The sequence below is a fragment of the Oncorhynchus nerka genome, linkage group LG27, assembly GCF_034236695.1.
Source record: "Oncorhynchus nerka isolate Pitt River linkage group LG27, Oner_Uvic_2.0, whole genome shotgun sequence".
NCBI classification, from domain to species: Eukaryota; Metazoa; Chordata; class Actinopteri; order Salmoniformes; family Salmonidae; genus Oncorhynchus; species Oncorhynchus nerka.
In genome coordinates, this window is record NC_088422.1 from 85761484 (window position 1) to 85777875 (window position 16392).

The window sequence follows — 16392 nt, forward strand, 5'->3', positions numbered from 1 at the left end:
CCTGGTGGTGCTGTGGGAGAGAGAGAGTTAATGATGATGATGGTGGAAGGTGGCTGGACCCTGGTGGTGCTGTGGGAGAGAGAGTTAATGATGGTGAGAGGTGGCTGAACCCTAGTGGTGCTGTGGGAGAGGGAGTTAATGATGATGATGGTGGGAGGTGGCTGGACCCTGGTGGTGCTGTGGTAGAGAGAGAGTTAATGGTGATGATGGTGGAAGGTGGCTGGACCCTGGTGGTGCTGTGGGAGAGAGAGAGTTAATGATGATGATGGTGGAAGGTGGCTGGACCCTGGTGGTGCTGTGGGAGAGAGAGAGTTAATGGTGATGATGGCGGGAGGTGGCTGGACCCTGGTGGTGCTGTGGGAGATAGAGAGTTAATGATGATGATGGTGGAAGGTGGCTGGACCCTGGTGGTGCTGTGGGAGAGTTAATGATGGTGATGATGGTGGGAGGTGGCTGGACCCTGGTGGTGCTGTGGGAGAGTTAATGATGGTGATGATGGTGGGAGGTGGCTGGACCCTGGTGATGCTGTGGGAGAAAGAGAGTTAATGATGATGATGGTGGAAGGTGGCTGGACCCTGGTGGTGCTGTGGGAGAGAGAGAGTTAATGATGATGATGGTGGAAGGTGGCTGGACCCTGGTGGTGCTGTGGGAGAGAGAGTTAATGATGGTGAGAGGTGGCTGAACCCTAGTGGTGCTGTGGGAGAGGGAGTTAATGATGATGATGGTGGGAGGTGGCTGGACCCTGGTGGTGCTGTGGTAGAGAGAGAGTTAATGATGATGATGGGATGTGGCTGGACCCTGGTGGTGCTGTGGGAGAGACAGTTAATGATGATGGTGGGAGGTGGCTGGACCCTGGTGGTGCTGTGGAAGAGAGAGTTAATGATGATGGTGGGAGTGGGCTGGACCCTGGTGGTGTTGTGGGGGAGAGAGTTAATGATGATGGTGGGAGGTGGCTGGACCCTGGTGGTGCTGTGGGAGAGAGAGTTAATGATGGTGAGAGGTGGCTGAACCCTGGTGCTGCTGTGGGAGAGAGAGTTAATGATGATGGTGGGAGGTGGCTGGACCCTGGTGGTGCTGTGGGAGAGAGAGTTAATGATGGTGATGGTGGCTGGACCCTGGTGGTGCTGTGGGAGAGAGAGTTAATGATGATGGTGGAAGGTGGCTGAACCCTGGTGCTGCTGTGGGAGAGAGAGAGTTAATGATGATGATGATGGTGTGAGGTGGCTGAACCCTGGTGGTGCTGTGGGAGAGAGAGTTAATGATGATGGTGGGAGGTGGCTGGACCCTGGTGGTGCTGTGGGAGAGAGCGTAAATGATGATGGCTGGACCCTGGTGCTGCTGTGGGAGAGAGAGAGTTAATGATGATGATGATGGTGTGAGGTGGCTGAACCCTGGTGGTGCTGTGGGAGAGAGCGTAAATGATGATGGCTGGACCCTGGTGCTGCTGTGGGAGAGAGAGAGTTAATGATGATGATGATGGTGTGAGGTGGCTGAACCCTGGTGGTGCTGTGGGAGAGAGAGAGTTAATGATGATGATGGTGGGAGGTGGCTGGACCCTGGTGGTGCTGTGGGAGAGAGAGTTAATGATGATGGTGGGAGGTGGCTGGACCCTGGTGGTGCTGTGGGAGAGAGAGTTAATGATGATGGTGGGAGGTGGCTGGACCCTGGTGGTGCTGTGGGAGAGAGCGTAAATGATGATGGCTGGACCCTGGTGCTGCTGTGGGAGAGAGAGTTAATGATGATGGAGGCTGGTTGTATGGGTGCGTTCTTGACTTTGGCTCCTGCCCTGCCCCCAGGGACCCCAGTGGCATGGAAGCTTGTTTGTTGTTATCAGTGACCCCTAGAGCCGGGGCTCCTGTGTTAAGCGAGGCCTGAATTGGTCATCTCTCTGTAGGTGATGGCTTTGTTATGGAAGGTTTGGGAATCGCTTCCTTTTAGGTGGTTGTAGAATTTAATGTATTTTTTCTGGATTTTTATAATTAGCGGGTATCGGCCTAATTCTGCTCTGCATTAATTATTTGATGTTTTAAGTTTTACGTTGTCTCAATTTGGTGTGTGTCCCATTTTGTGAATTATTGGTTGGTGAGCGGACCCCAGACCTCACAACTATAAAGGGTAATGGGTTCTATAACTGATATTTTAAATATTTTTAGCCAGATCCTAATTGGTATGTCAAATTTTATGTTCCTTTTGATGGAATAGAATGCCCTTCTTGCCATGTCTCTCAGATTGTTCAGAGCTTTGTGAAAGTTACCTGTGGTGCTGATGTTTAGGCCAAGGTATGTATAGTTTGTGTGCTCTAGGGCAACGGTGTCTAGATGTAATTTGTATTTGTGGTCCTGGCGACTGGACATTTTTTGGAACACCATTATTTTGGTCTTAGAGATTTACTGTCAGGGCCCTGGTCTGTCAGAATCTGTGCAGAAGATCTAGGTGCTGCTGCAGGCCCTTCTTGGCTGGTGACAGAAGCACCAGATCATCAGCAAACAGACATTTGACTAGTAGGGTGAGGCAGGGTACTGCAGACTTTTATTCTAGTGCACTCGCCAATTCGTTGATAAAAATGTTGAAGAGGGTGGGGCTTGAGCTGCATTCCTGTCTCGCCCCACGGCCCTGTGGGAAGATATGTGTTTTTTGCCTATTTTAACCTCGCACTTGTTGTTTGTGTACATGGATTTTACAATGTTGTATGTTTTCTTCCCAATCACCATGTGCCTCCATCAATTTGTATAGCAGACCTTCATGCCAAATTGAGTCGAAGTCTTTTTTGAAATCAACAAAGCCTGAGACTTTAACCTTTGTTTTGGTTTGTTTGTTTGTCAATTAGGATGTGCAGCGTGAATACGTGGTCTGTCATTTGTTAATTTGGTAAAAAGCCAATTTGACATTTGCTCAGTACATTGTTTTCACTGAGGAAATGTACGAGTCTGCTGTTAATGATAATGCAGAGGATTTTCCCAAGGTTGCTGTTGACGCATGTCCCACGGTAGTTATTGGGGTCAAATTTGTCTCCACTTTTGTGGATTGGGGTTATCAGTCCTTGGTTCCGAATATTGGGAAAGATTCCAGAGCTAAGGATGATGTTAACAATTTAAGTATAACCAATTGAAATTTGTTGTCTGTATATTTGATCATTTCATCGAGGATACCATCAACACCACATGCCTTTTTGGGTTGGAGGGTTTTTATTTTGTCCTGTAGCTCATTCAAGGTAATTGGAGAATCCAGTGGGTTCTGGTAGTCTTTAATAGTTAATTCTATGATTTCTATTTGATCATGTATATGTTTTTGCTCTTTGTTATAGAGCCAAAAAGAATGGAGAAGTGGTTTACCCATACATCTCCATTTGGATAGATAATTATTTGTGTTGTTTAGTGTTTTCTAATTTTCACAGAAGTGGTTAGTCTATGGATTCTTCAATTACATTGAGCTGATTTCTGACCTGCTGCTCCTTCTTTTTCCGTAGTGTATTTCTGTATTGTTTTAGTGATTCACCATAGTGAAGGCGTAGACTCAGGTTTTCTGGGTCTCTATGTTTTTGGTTGGACAGATTTCTCAATTTCTTTCTTAGGTTTTTACATTCTTCATCAAACCATTTGTCATTGTTGTTCATTTTCTTCAGTTTTCTGTTTTGATTTTTTTTTTATTAGATAGGGAAGCTGAGAGGTCAAATATACTGTTAACATTTTCTACTGACACATTTACACCTTCACTATAACAGTGGAACGTTTTGTCCAGGAAGTTGCCTAGAAGGTATTGAATTTGTTGTTGCCTAATTGTTTTTTGGTAGGTGTCCACACTACATTCCTTCCATCTATAGCATTTCTTAATATTACTGAGTTCCTTTGGCTTTGATGCCTCATGATTGAGTATTGCTCTGTTCATTTGCTATGATCTGATAGGGGTGTCAATGGGATGAACGCTCTGAGAGACTCTGGGTTGAGGTCAGTGATAAAGTAGTCTACAGTACTACTGCCAAGAGATGAGCTGTAGGTGTAACAACCATAGGAGTCCCAGCGTGTGACAGATCTGCAGGAGTTGTGACCAGTTTTTATTGGTTATGTTGTCATAGGGGCATATGGGGGAGGGAATGCTGTCACTTCTAGGCAGGTGTCTGTTCCGCTGAGGGTGCCAGGTTCTTGTTCGATTCTGGCATTTAGGTCGCCACAGACTCTGACCTTCATCTGCCTGCTGGTCTCAGCCGTCTGACTGTCTCTCTCTCTCTCTCGATGGGTCTCTCATTGTCTCCCGATGGGTTTCTCTCTCTCGCTTCTCTCTCTCTCTCTCTCTCTCTCTCTCTCTCTCTCTCTTGCTTAGATATTACAACATATAGCTTGAATTTAATAATTTACCTGATTTCTTTGTCCTTCTGTCTCTGTATCTCTGCCTTTCTCTCCGTGTCTCTGTCTTGAACTCAGTGAGGATGTCTCTTTCTGTGTCTGTCTTTGTCTCTGTCTCTCTGTCTCTGTGTGTTTAACTACTGTGAGGATGTCTCTTTCTGTGTCTGTCTTTGTCTCTGTGTGTTTAACTACTGTGAGGATGTCTCTTTCTGTGTCTGTCTTTGTCTCTGTGTGTTTAACTACTGTGAGGATGTCTCTGTTTTTTAAAACTTCTGTAAGTGAGGATTTGTCAATAAAGACCATCAAAAGTCTCTCTTCTCTCTCTCCCTCCCCACTCTCTCTCTTTGTCTTTCGCTTTCCCTCTCTCTCACCTCTCTCTCACCTCCCTCTCTCTCTCTCTCTCTCTCTCTCTCTCTCTCTCTCTCTCTCTCTCTCTCTCTGATTTAATCGGGGTTGTTTATCGATGTGAGGGTGTGATTGGTATGGAGAAAAGCTGGGTGTGTAACTGACTGAGGTTGTTTATTGTCTGTCTCCAGGAGGTTGTCTCTCTGCCAGGCTCTGACCTTCATCTGCCTGCTGGTCTCTGCCGTCTACCTGTCCTCCCAGCCCAGCGTAAGTTAGTTCTTCACTCCCTTCTCCACCTCACCTCATTAATCAATATAAAAAAAATATTTAAAAAATATTTTCTTTTTTTTCTCAATTCTTTGGGGGGTGTTAGAATACCATTTTGTATATAGTTATTTGTTTCAAAATGTATACATTCACCAATTTGTCCACTTGGGTACATTTGGGCTACTTGTGTGGGACACCTGGGTGACTTCATGATAAATGTCATGTAGCACACTCATTTTGAAAGTACTGTTGCCCTCATATGTTTCACTGAAATTGTCCCCATCATTCTATCTGAATGTTTGTTATATCTTGTTCCTTTTAACGATGGTGATACAAAAATATAAAACGTATGGTTTTCTTCATTGTTTTATCTAAACCAGATCTATTGTGTTATATTCTCCTACATTCAATTCACATGTACACAAACTTCAGAGTGTTTTCTTTCAAATGGTACCAAGAATATGCATATCCTTGGTTCTGTGCCTGAGCTACAGGCTGTTAGATTTGGGCATGTCTTCAGGTGGAAATTGCACAAAGTAGGGGGGCTGTAAGAGGTTAACACTGATAGACATGTCCACAGCGCCTGCTGAGGGCTGGGTTTCACATCGCTAAAGACGTTTCTTATTTCTCTCCACAGCCCTGCTGCACAGCCGCGAGAGAGTAACAATTATACAGTATATGTGTGAACGAACAGAATTAGTCAAATTAAGCACTTAACTGTTCTGCGAGCGTGTGATTTCATGTTGTCAAGATAACACTACTAAATAATGAAAATTAACACTTTCGCTAGGAAAGCTTTTGGAAACCTCAGACAAGAATGTTTGGATTCACCTCAACACCTACTGTGGGATGCCCACGGTTTTGAGTCAACTTATGAAACAATGCTACATTAATGGGACATTTCCAATCATCCCCCTGAAATGGCTGACGTGAAATGGAATTGAACCCATCCTGGCTGGACGCTTTATAAACTCACAGACCTCATTCAGTAGACTGCTCCCAGATCTGTTTGTGCATTCTTGCCAACTCCTATTGGCTTGACAATGACCATAGGAGTTGGCAAGACAGCAGAAACAGGTCTGAGAACAGGGCCTGATTAGTCTGATGCTCTAATCTGTGCAAAGAAAGTTTGTGTACCAAATGGCATCCTATTCCCTATATAAGTGCACTATTAACCCTAACCCTATGGGCCCTGGTCAAAAGTAGTGGCCTATATAAGGAATAGGGTGCCATTTGGGACACAAATCCCTGTTCTCCAGTGTTTCCCTGAGGAAAATCCAGGTCATTTAGATAATATAGAAATCAAAGTGCTCCAACTAGTATCAGATGTGATGAGGGGTCCAGCTGGCACGGCGATTGAGGTTCTGAGGTTCTGGAAGAAAGGAGCTGATTGGAATGTTTGTGTAGCGTTTAGCCTGCTAATGGAGGCGGGGATGGCGGCATGTTCCTATAGGGCTGGTAGTTGCCCTCCATCTATCTCCCATCTGGGCACTCTCTAATTGCTGCGTTACCCTTTGCTTCTCCTTCAAGCGGAGCGGCCATCTTTCATCACTGTTTGTCTGGTTGTCAGGGAGAGCCTGAGGGTAAGGAGGCTTTCCTGACACACGTACACACACCCCTCACACTCCCCCACACACACCTCCTCCTGACATCCCAAATAGTCCTCTGTCCACCCCCCACCCCACCCCCCTTAAACAAAGCTGTGTTTTTATTAACATGACTTTCTCTTGGAATTCCATCCAGTCCTTCCATTCTGTCCCTCCGTCAGAGACGTCAAAGCCAAATGCCTTCCTCTAGTTTCCCTCAGAACATTGACACACAGACAGACCGGTTTAAAATGTGGCTGATGCCTTCCTCTCTAGTTTCCCTCAGAACATTGACACACAGACAGACCGGTTTAAAATGTGGCTGATGCCTTCCTCTCTAGTTTCCCTCAGAACATTGACACACAGACAGACCGGTTTAAAATGTGGCTGATGCCTTCCTCTCTAGTTTCCCTCAGAACATTGACACACAGACAGACCAATTTAAAATGTGGCTGATGCCTTCCTCTCTAGTTTCCCTCAGAACATTGACACACAGACAGACCGGTTTAAAATGTGGCTGATGCCTTCCTCTCTAGTTTCCCTCAGAACATTGACACACAGACAGACCAGTTTAAAATGTGGCTGATGCCTTCCTCTCTAGTTTCCCTCAGAACATTGACACACAGACAGACCAATTTAAAATGTGTCTGATGCCTTCCTCTCTAGTTTCCCTCAGAACATTGACACACAGACAGACCGGTTTAAAATGTGGCTGATGCCTTCCTCTCTAGTTTCCCTCAGAACATTGACACACAGACAGACCGGTTTAAAATGTGGCTGATGCCTTCCTCTCTAGTTTCCCTCAGAACATTGACACACAGACAGACCAATTTAAAATGTGGCTGATGCCTTCCTCTCTAGTTTCCCTCAGAACATTGACACACAGACAGACCAGTTTAAAATATGGCTGAAGCCTTCCTCTCTAGTTTCCCTCAGAACATTGACACACAGACAGACCGGTTTAAAATGTGGCTGATGCCTTCCTCTCTAGTTTCCCTCAGAACATTGACGCACAGACAGACCAGTTTAAAATCTGGCAGCAAAACTGAACTTGAGGTTGAATTTACAGCCTTGTTAACACCATCTGTTGGTCCTGGACTTTCTCTCTCTCTCTCTCTCTCTCTCTCTCTCTCTCTCTCTCTCTCTCTCTCTCTCTCTCTCTCTCACTCACTCACAAAAACCCTCAGCACTTTGATTTCTATATTATCTCACTCACACACACACAAAAACCCTCCGGTGGCTGAGACAGTCAACCATTGCCCAGCCATGTCCGTTAACCCTCAGCCAATCATCCATGTCATTCCTCTGACTGGGTTATAGTGAAAAGGGGAGTGATCAAATGGAGCACTTTACAGGTGTTTGTCCGACTAAAGTAGGCAAGTCAACTAAGATGAAATCATGTCATGGGCGGGATCTGAACCCGGCTCACCCACGGTAGAGACCAAAGTCTCAAATCAAAGTGTATTGGTTGCATATTTTATAGAGGTTGCAGCGAAATGCTTACTAGCTCCTAACAATGCAGTATCATGTCAAACAAGTACACAAATAATAAACAAGGTATAACAAATAAATTAAAAACACAACAGGAAATCAAGATTATAGAGTATTTTGTTTAGATCATTTAAGAAAAAAAGGATTACTAAATACATTTAATCCCACTTTTTAACACAAGAAAATGTGTAAAAATCAAGGGGTATGAATACTTTCTGAAGCCCCTGTAAGATGTGAATGATGTGTGTAGACAATATGGACAGTATGGGAATAGAAAGGTGTGTATAGCAGTAGTTATATAGGATGAGCCATGACTAGAATACACTATATACATGTTAATTAGGTAAAACAGTATGTAAACATTATTCAAGTGACCAGTGTTCAATGACTCTATGCACATAGGGCAGTGATCTCTAACGTGTGGGGTAGATAACCCGGGTTGTAGCCGGCTAGTGACCGTGTCTTAGGTTCAGGGCAGGGTATTGGGCTGAGGCCGGCTAGTAGTGACTGTGTCTTAGGTTCAGGGCAGGGTATTGGGCTGAGGCCGGCTAGTAGTGACTGTGTCTTAGGTTCAGGGCAGGGTATTGGGCTGAGGCCGGCTAGTAGTGACTGTGTCTTAGGTTCAGGGCAGGGTATTGGGCTGAGGCCGGCTAGTAGTGACTGTGTCTTAGGTTCAGGGCAGGGTATTGGGCTGAGGCCGGCTAGTAGTGACTGTGTCTTAGGTTCAGGGCAGGGTATTGGGCTGAGGCCGGCTAGTAGTGACTGTGTCTTAGGTTCAGGGCAGGGTATTGGGCTGAGGCCGGCTAGTAGTGACTGTGTCTTAGGTTCAGGGCAGGGTATTGGGCTGAGGCCGGCTAGTAGTGACTGTGTCTTAGGTTCAGGGCAGGGTATTGGGCTGAGGCCGGCTAGTAGTGACTGTGTCTTAGGTTCAGGGCAGGGTATTGGGCTGAGGCCGGCTAGTAGTGACTGTGTCTTAGGTTCAGGGCAGGGTATTGGGCTGAGGCCGGCTAGTAGTGACTGTGTCTTAGGTTCAGGGCAGGGTATTGGGCTGAGGCCGGCTAGTAGTGACTGTGCCTCTCGATCCCAGATTTGATGGTCCCAGTCTCTTGATGCACCTGTACTGTCTCCTCCTTCTAGACGGTAGCGGGATGAACAGGCCATGTCTCGGGGGGCTGGGGTCCTGGGCCTTCTTCACCACACTGTCTGTCTGTGTAAAGGGACCATTTCAGGTCACCAGTGATGTGCACGCCGAGGAACATGAAACATTTGACCCTCTCCGTCGATGTGGATGGGGGTGTGCTCTCTGCTGTCTCCTGTAGTCTACGATCAGCTCCTTCATTTTGTTGACGTTGAGGGAGAGGTTGTTTTCCTGGCACCACTCCACCAGGTCTCTCACCTCCTCCCTGTTGGCTCTCGTCATTGTTGGTAATCAGGCCTACTACTGTTGTGTCGTCAGCAAACTTGATGATTGAGTTGGAGACCTGCCTGGCCACACACTCATGGGTGAACAGGGAGTACAATGTTAGAAACTTGACATTGATTTTGAAGTCGCAGGCAGGGCCACCTCATCACGAGACCATGAACCTGCGGCGCGTTGCTACACAGGTGCTGGGCAATAATGCACGATGTATAAAGAAAGGCCAACACACTGTATCATGCTGCTCCCCTGTGCTTTATCCATCCACTATGTTACACAAACAACAATTCAACTTTGTGGAAGTCTTTATTCTCTTACCTTAACTCTTACCAGAGTCTTACCCGAGTCATTCAGATGCATCAAAATTATAATTAATTGTTGAAAAACAACAATCTACCTTGATAACTACCATAGTTACCAATAATATGATTTAGTCTTCATAAAGGTGTGAATAGAAATGTGGAAATTCCTTTTTTGAATCCCAATGAATAAGATTACATAGATAAGACTATCTGCCATTATTCATTTATTTTATATTTAACTTGGCAAGTCAGTTAAGAACAAATTCTTATTTACAATGACGGCCTACCCCAGCCAAACCCAGACGGCGCTGGGCCAATTGTGTGCCGCCCTATGGGACTCCCAATCACGGACAGATGTGACAGCCTGGATTCGAAACCAGGGACTATTGCACTGAGATGCAGTGCCTTAGACCGCTGCACCACTCAGGAGTCCAAGAAGAGATTGAGATTGTAAGGTTGTGGGTTTGTTTCCTGGTCGAAATAGGGGCTCTCTGCTTGGCACACAGCAGTAGGGAGATAGTTTGGGGGTCAGGCCCTGCGACAGACTAGCATGTCCAAGAGGTGGACACCAAGCTGCCTCACACTACAGAAATAGATGGGCTCCTGTCCTATGGGCTGTTTTGGCTCAGACAAATATTACTTATTTACTCTGTAGAAGTGAAGGGGATTCCTGATTCGCTCTACCTTATCTTCAATCACCTCTCCCGGAATATATTGAGGGATAAGGGGATAATAAAGGGGATTGGGGGGTGTTTGGAAAGGTCAGAGGTTGTTTTCATTAGTCTAGTATGCCGGGCCTTCCTATCGCCAACTTTATCGATGCTAATTTAACTGGCGGTGGTTGTAACCCCAGGTCACCCTGCCATGGACCATATGATGGAGTGTGTAATGTAGTCCTCTAGACTAGTCACTCCTGAACCTTAACTGAGGGAAATCTGACTCTGTCAATTATCAAGAGGCAGATTTTGGGGCCGATTTCCAATCCACTCACTTGGCCTTTAGTGACTCCCCCTCATTGACCTGAAAATACCTGATTAGTATACAAATAATATGGCCTAAACTCCACCCAGGGCTAGGGCTCTCAGAGAGATAGGTGGGGATATAAACATATTGCTTACAGCTATGCACAACAAGGGAACTGATTGATCTGAAACCGGGCCAATAGTAGCCAACCAGGAAGTCAGACAGGGTGAACACACACCTTCGGCACAGGTGTCAACCACGTACGTGTACAGCAATGCTTTCAGTAGAAGTAGATATGTTTGTCAGTGAGGGATACATAATAATGTGTACTGTAAGTGAAAGGTTTTGAAGCCCATGCTCTGCTTCCCTATGAAAGATAAGAGGGATCACTGACAGTTTAAATCCACCTCCAGAGAAACCCTGGAATGCTTTTGAAAATGAACCGTTTAGTTCTCTCATCATTTTGTAGTTTGGCTGTGTTTACAGTTGTCACATAGGGGTGCAGGTACACACACACACTCTTGAAATAGATTTATGTGATGGAGATGAAGCTTTTATATACAGCACTAAACAACTGGCTTCCCCAAGGTGATCTTGTTGACAGGTAGCAGGTTGTGTACAAACACACACACCCACACACACTACACCGCTTTCACGCATTCATGGTATTTACCTCACCTATACCTCGCTTTCACCACCTCCTCTCTCTCACACACACACAAACACACAGTGTGATATGTTAAATACTTATCCAGGCATTGTAAGATCTGGTATGCGTCTGCAATGTAGTCGGGCATGAACTCAAACTTTATGCATATGGGCCCAGAGCTCCACAATGGGGAGAGAGTTGTTTTATTTATTCTGGCAATACATGTTCATGCTCAATCATTAGGAATGAATGTACTGCTTTCTTCATAATGTGTGAGTGGTAATAACGGAAACTGTTTTGACTGTTGTCTAAGTGTATTGTTGAATGACCAAATCAATCAGTCAATTGTTCAATCCAAAGTGACGTCTCTTCTAAGGAATCATAATTGGGGCCCTAGAGAATCCATTCTCCAACCAATAAGCTAATGGCCTTGGCCCTTTGGGATCAATTCTGTAGGAATCAATGAATAATCAGTTGATGCAGAGTGCTGTTTGTAATGTATGTGAACCATTAGAAATATATCAATAGAGTCTAGTTTACTTTACGTCAATAAATTATGTTGACCTCTGACCTTCTGTGTCTCAGTCTTCCTGGGTGTCTGCGTGGGGTCCTTCAGAGGGTCATTCAGCGCGTGCCCGACGACAGCTGCACTACAGGAACGAATGGGCCTCGTGGAATGGCTGGTCCGTGTGCTCGCGCTCATGTGGGGGAGGGGCCTCTGTGCGTACACGCACCTGCATCACCAGGTAAGAACCAGGGATGGTCCAATCACAATAGAGACTTGTTTCAAACAGGTTAATCCTCAAAAAATGTCAGTGAATGTCTTTGTATGCTGCTTTCTCTGTATTTGCTGTGGTTTATCTAGAAATAAAACATGAGAACACAATGACTACCACAAACTTTCCCATTCAAGTCAGATTTCTGTAAGGGGATGACCAGTGGCCTTATTTAGTGTGCCCATAAGTGTACAGTCTTACACTAAAAGTGCATTATCATCATTTTCACAATTTCACAGTATTATTCCAACCTTGTTTTGAGGAAATATAAAACAAATCAAGTTTTTAACTGGACAGGGCCTTTAACATTTTGACCACAATGGCCCCAGTCAGATTGACTACTTCTAAAATGAAAACATTTGGCTGGAGGCTCATCCCTGTGTTCAGTAGGCTTACTGTAATCTCTGTTAAAGCAGAAGTAAAATCTCACATAATTTGGTCAGCTTCGTGTTTAACTTTGGTGTTCATATATATTAGAAATGTACATTTCCAGCAAATGTCAAGTCTCCCCCCGATGATCCGTGTGGGCACAGGTGTGATGCACTCGAGGCGAATCAGTTTAAGCATTGCCTTTTCCCAATCCTGATTCATCCAAATAACCAGTGACAAAAAAATTAGCTAATGCTGCTCGGATCTCACACATCCCACTCAGTCCTGGCAGATTCTCTCGGTCTATATGCAGATTCTGCCTGCGGGACATCAGGCTCACCGTAATAGCCTTTATTTGATTGTTACACCATAGAACCCTCTTTATTTCTAAGTCATTGTCATTTTCATAAATGACTGAACTCTGTCCCAGGAACCCAGTTGGCGGGCCATGTTCAGGAGACCCCAGACAATACAAGATCTGCAACACCAAGGTATGTGTCAACACGATGACATCACCACACAGGGAAAGCAGTATGCTGTGTTTGCACATGTATATCATGCCAAGACCTACTGGCCCAATACAACATCCACAATATCATACAGCCAAGTGAGTGTCAAGCTTGTGTACAGAACGCAATGGAAAACGGTTTAAAACATTTTGGAAAGGAACATTTAAAGGAGCATTTTGTTTTGGATGAGTCCAGGAAGTCCCTATAGTCTAATGAACACATCCCTGGTCTCATCTGTTGAAGTGCCAACTCCTCTGACTCCTGCCATAGGCCTACATGACACGTTGGCAAGACAATGGATAAACACAACAGAACGAGGAGTTGGCTACATCACAAACAGATCTGTAACCCTGCGTCAGCCTTGTGTGTATGACAGGGATTTGTAACCTGTCAATTTGTCACTTGTTGCTTTTTTTTGGAGTTTGAGATTCCACTGTGTTACAATCTCATTGTAACTGTGACTTGTTGTCATGTGCTGTCTACTGCAGACCCCCATTCACTCTTTGCCCCGAGACACAAGGGTTCGATTCCTGGTCCGCCCTAAAGTCAATCACTTTCAACCCTGCATCATCCCTTTCTGCTTTCTCCCTTTCTTCACTGTCTAAGAATAACCAAACCGAAGGGAAAAATACATCTGTTCTCCTTCAACAACAAAAAAGGTGTAATCAGAATCACAACTTGTGAATGATGGATTTCTATACAGAATGGTCGATGCAGACCTTCGTATTGTTGTCAAACATTTTGAAACGATAAGCTAAGTGTGCTTCAGGGCTGATAAAGTTGGTTCAGTGAATGTGAACTGTGCTGTTACTATATTTAACTAAGCAGGTATGCTGTCTGGGCGCGATCGCTTTCACTGACCCATGGACCTGTCACTCCATTGTACTGTACACAAGTTGAGCTGATACTATATGAACACTACATATACTTCTATCTGAGTCACAGAAATAGATAGATACAACAGAGTTTTCATCTACACCCTCAGTGAATAGTATATTTTCATGGTATATATTCTTGAAGATATCCCGTCCAAGACGTTGGTTTACTTGGAAGGTATACGGTGAGGATCCTCTGTCAGAAGTATGGGTGTGTACATGTGTGTTTAGACAGTGAGTCAGTATTGGTTACAGTATATTAAACATATTAACATAAGGTGCTGAGGTGTGTTGAGGCATGTGTGAGTGCATAGCACTGGGTAACCAGGTCTCTCTACTGTATGTATCTGTCTGCTGCAGGGGTGTGCTGGGGGCTCAGAGGACTTCAGGGAGATGCAGTGTTCTGCCTACAACGACAGACCGCTGGTGGCTGGAAACAGTTACAGATGGACCACCTTCCATGGAGGTCGGTGAGGCATTGTGTGTGTGCGTGCGTGCGTGCGTGCGTGCGTGCGTGCGTGCGTGCGTGCGTGCGTGCGTGCGTGCGTGCACACTAAATGTGGCATGTGTCCATTGGGAAATCTGCTTGTCATTTGGCCACATCTGTATTATGAGTTCAGTCCATACTCTCCACTGACCTGTTTCACCCTTTCCCCTCTGCACCCTACCCCCACCACTACTTCCCCCCCATTTCATACCTCCTTCCCCGTTCTCCTACCTCATTCCATTCCCATCTGTCCTCCACCTGCTACTAGTTACCTCCTTCCATCAATGAAAATGTCCAGTTGTTTTAAACCCTGTCCTGCAGTACTACGGCTAGGAGATAATAGACTAGAATAGCCAGTAACGTGACTAACCCAACTTTCTAGTAACTGTACTGTTTAGTCGTATGTGAGAGGTAATGTCTGTCCGTGAGGTTGTTTATATGTGTATGTTTGCCTTGTGTTGTGAAACCACCTCCTAACCTAAGGTTCTAACCCGTGTGAGCTGAGCTGTCTGGCCCAGGGTCACAACTTCTACTACAACTTTGGTCGTGTCCTGGATGGCACTGCCTGCAGTAAAGAGCCTGGAGATGTGTGTGTCAACGGAAAATGCTTGGTGAGTGACAATTTTCTCCACTACACAGAGAGGTGGTCTCACTATGTGTGTGTGTCAGGCAGTACTGGAATCGAAAGCACACACTCTCACTCTTGCATCCCCTTTCTCTCTGTCTGGGCAGTATTGGGACTGTCTCTGTCTGGGCAGTATTGGGACTGTCTCTGTCTGGGCAGTATTGGGACTGTCTCTGTCTGGGCAGTATTGGGACTGTCTCTGTCTGGGCAGTATTGGGACTGTCTCTGTCTGGGCAGTATTGGGACTGTGTTGACCATTTCCTCTGGTTCCCTTAGGAGTAGTTTACTCATCCTGTGCGTTAGGACCAGAGTGCACTTGTCAGAGCACACACACACACGCTCGCACACAAACACACACACACACACACACACACGCTCGCACACAAACACAGCCTCTAAAGGATAGACGGAGCAAAATAAATGTCAAGGGCTGACATTCATTGTGGCTTTTTCTTTTATAACTAATTTATGTTTAGTCAAAGCTGGATTCATGAAGTTTCGATGAGGGAACACTAATGGTACTTGCTGCACTCTAAGAAACAGAATGTACAAACAGAGCGTCAACAGAATGTTACTCTAGGCCCATAAATTCGGTGTGTGTGTGTGTGTTCTGAGGGTCAAAGCAGAGGCCCCCAAACTCTAAGCTCTGGCCCTCCGCCACAAAATTCTCAACCTAAGTGATTCCTGCAGGACAGTGACCGAGTGTTCAAGCAGCAGAGAAAGACACACGGACACACACACACGGACACACACGGACGGACACGGACACACACGGACGGACACACACACACACGGGGACACACGGACACACACGGACACACACGGACGGACACGGACACACACGGACGGACACACACACACACACACACGCGGACACACACGGACACAAACATGTTGTTGCTCTGTGTATGTGGAACAATGCAACAAGGGATGCACGAGGGGCCCTTTCAGGGACACACACTCACACACACACACCTCAGTAATAGGGTTCTCCCATCCCCCCACACACACCTCAGTAATAGGGTTCTCCCATCCCCCACACACACCTCAGTAATAGGGTTCTCCCATCCCATACACACACACCTCAGTAATAGGGTTCTCCCATCCCACACACACCTCAGTAAAAGGGTTATCCCATCCCACACACACACCTCAGTAATAGGGTTCTCCCATCCCCCACACACACACCTCAGTAGTAGGGTTCTCCCATCCCCCCACACACACCTCAGTAATAGGGTTCTCCCATCCCCCCACACACACCTCAGTAATAGGGTTCTCCCATCCCCCACACACAACTCAGTAATAGGGTTCTCCCATCCTATACACACACACCTCAGTAATAGGGTTCTCCCATCCCACACACACACCTCAGTAAAAGGGTTCTCCCATCC

The 16392-nt window shown here is 45.8% G+C and overlaps 1 protein-coding gene across 2 annotated transcripts in view; it reads left to right on the top strand.

Annotated features, from left to right (window-relative positions):
• adamtsl5 (ADAMTS like 5) overlaps window positions 1–16392 on the top strand; it is a 69215-nt gene that overhangs the window by 26670 nt on the left and 26153 nt on the right. The window contains exons 2-6 of one of the 2 annotated variants that reach the window (XM_065012178.1): window positions 4877–4952; window positions 11946–12106; window positions 12936–12996; window positions 14250–14355; window positions 14860–14987. In XM_065012178.1, the coding sequence (XP_064868250.1) occupies window positions 4877–4952; window positions 11946–12106; window positions 12936–12996; window positions 14250–14355; window positions 14860–14987 (532 nt within the window). Of the gene's footprint in view, window positions 1–4876; window positions 4953–11945; window positions 12107–12935; window positions 12997–14249; window positions 14360–14859; window positions 14988–16392 lie in introns of those variants that run through there. The other variant, XM_065012179.1, reaches the window with a different exon arrangement.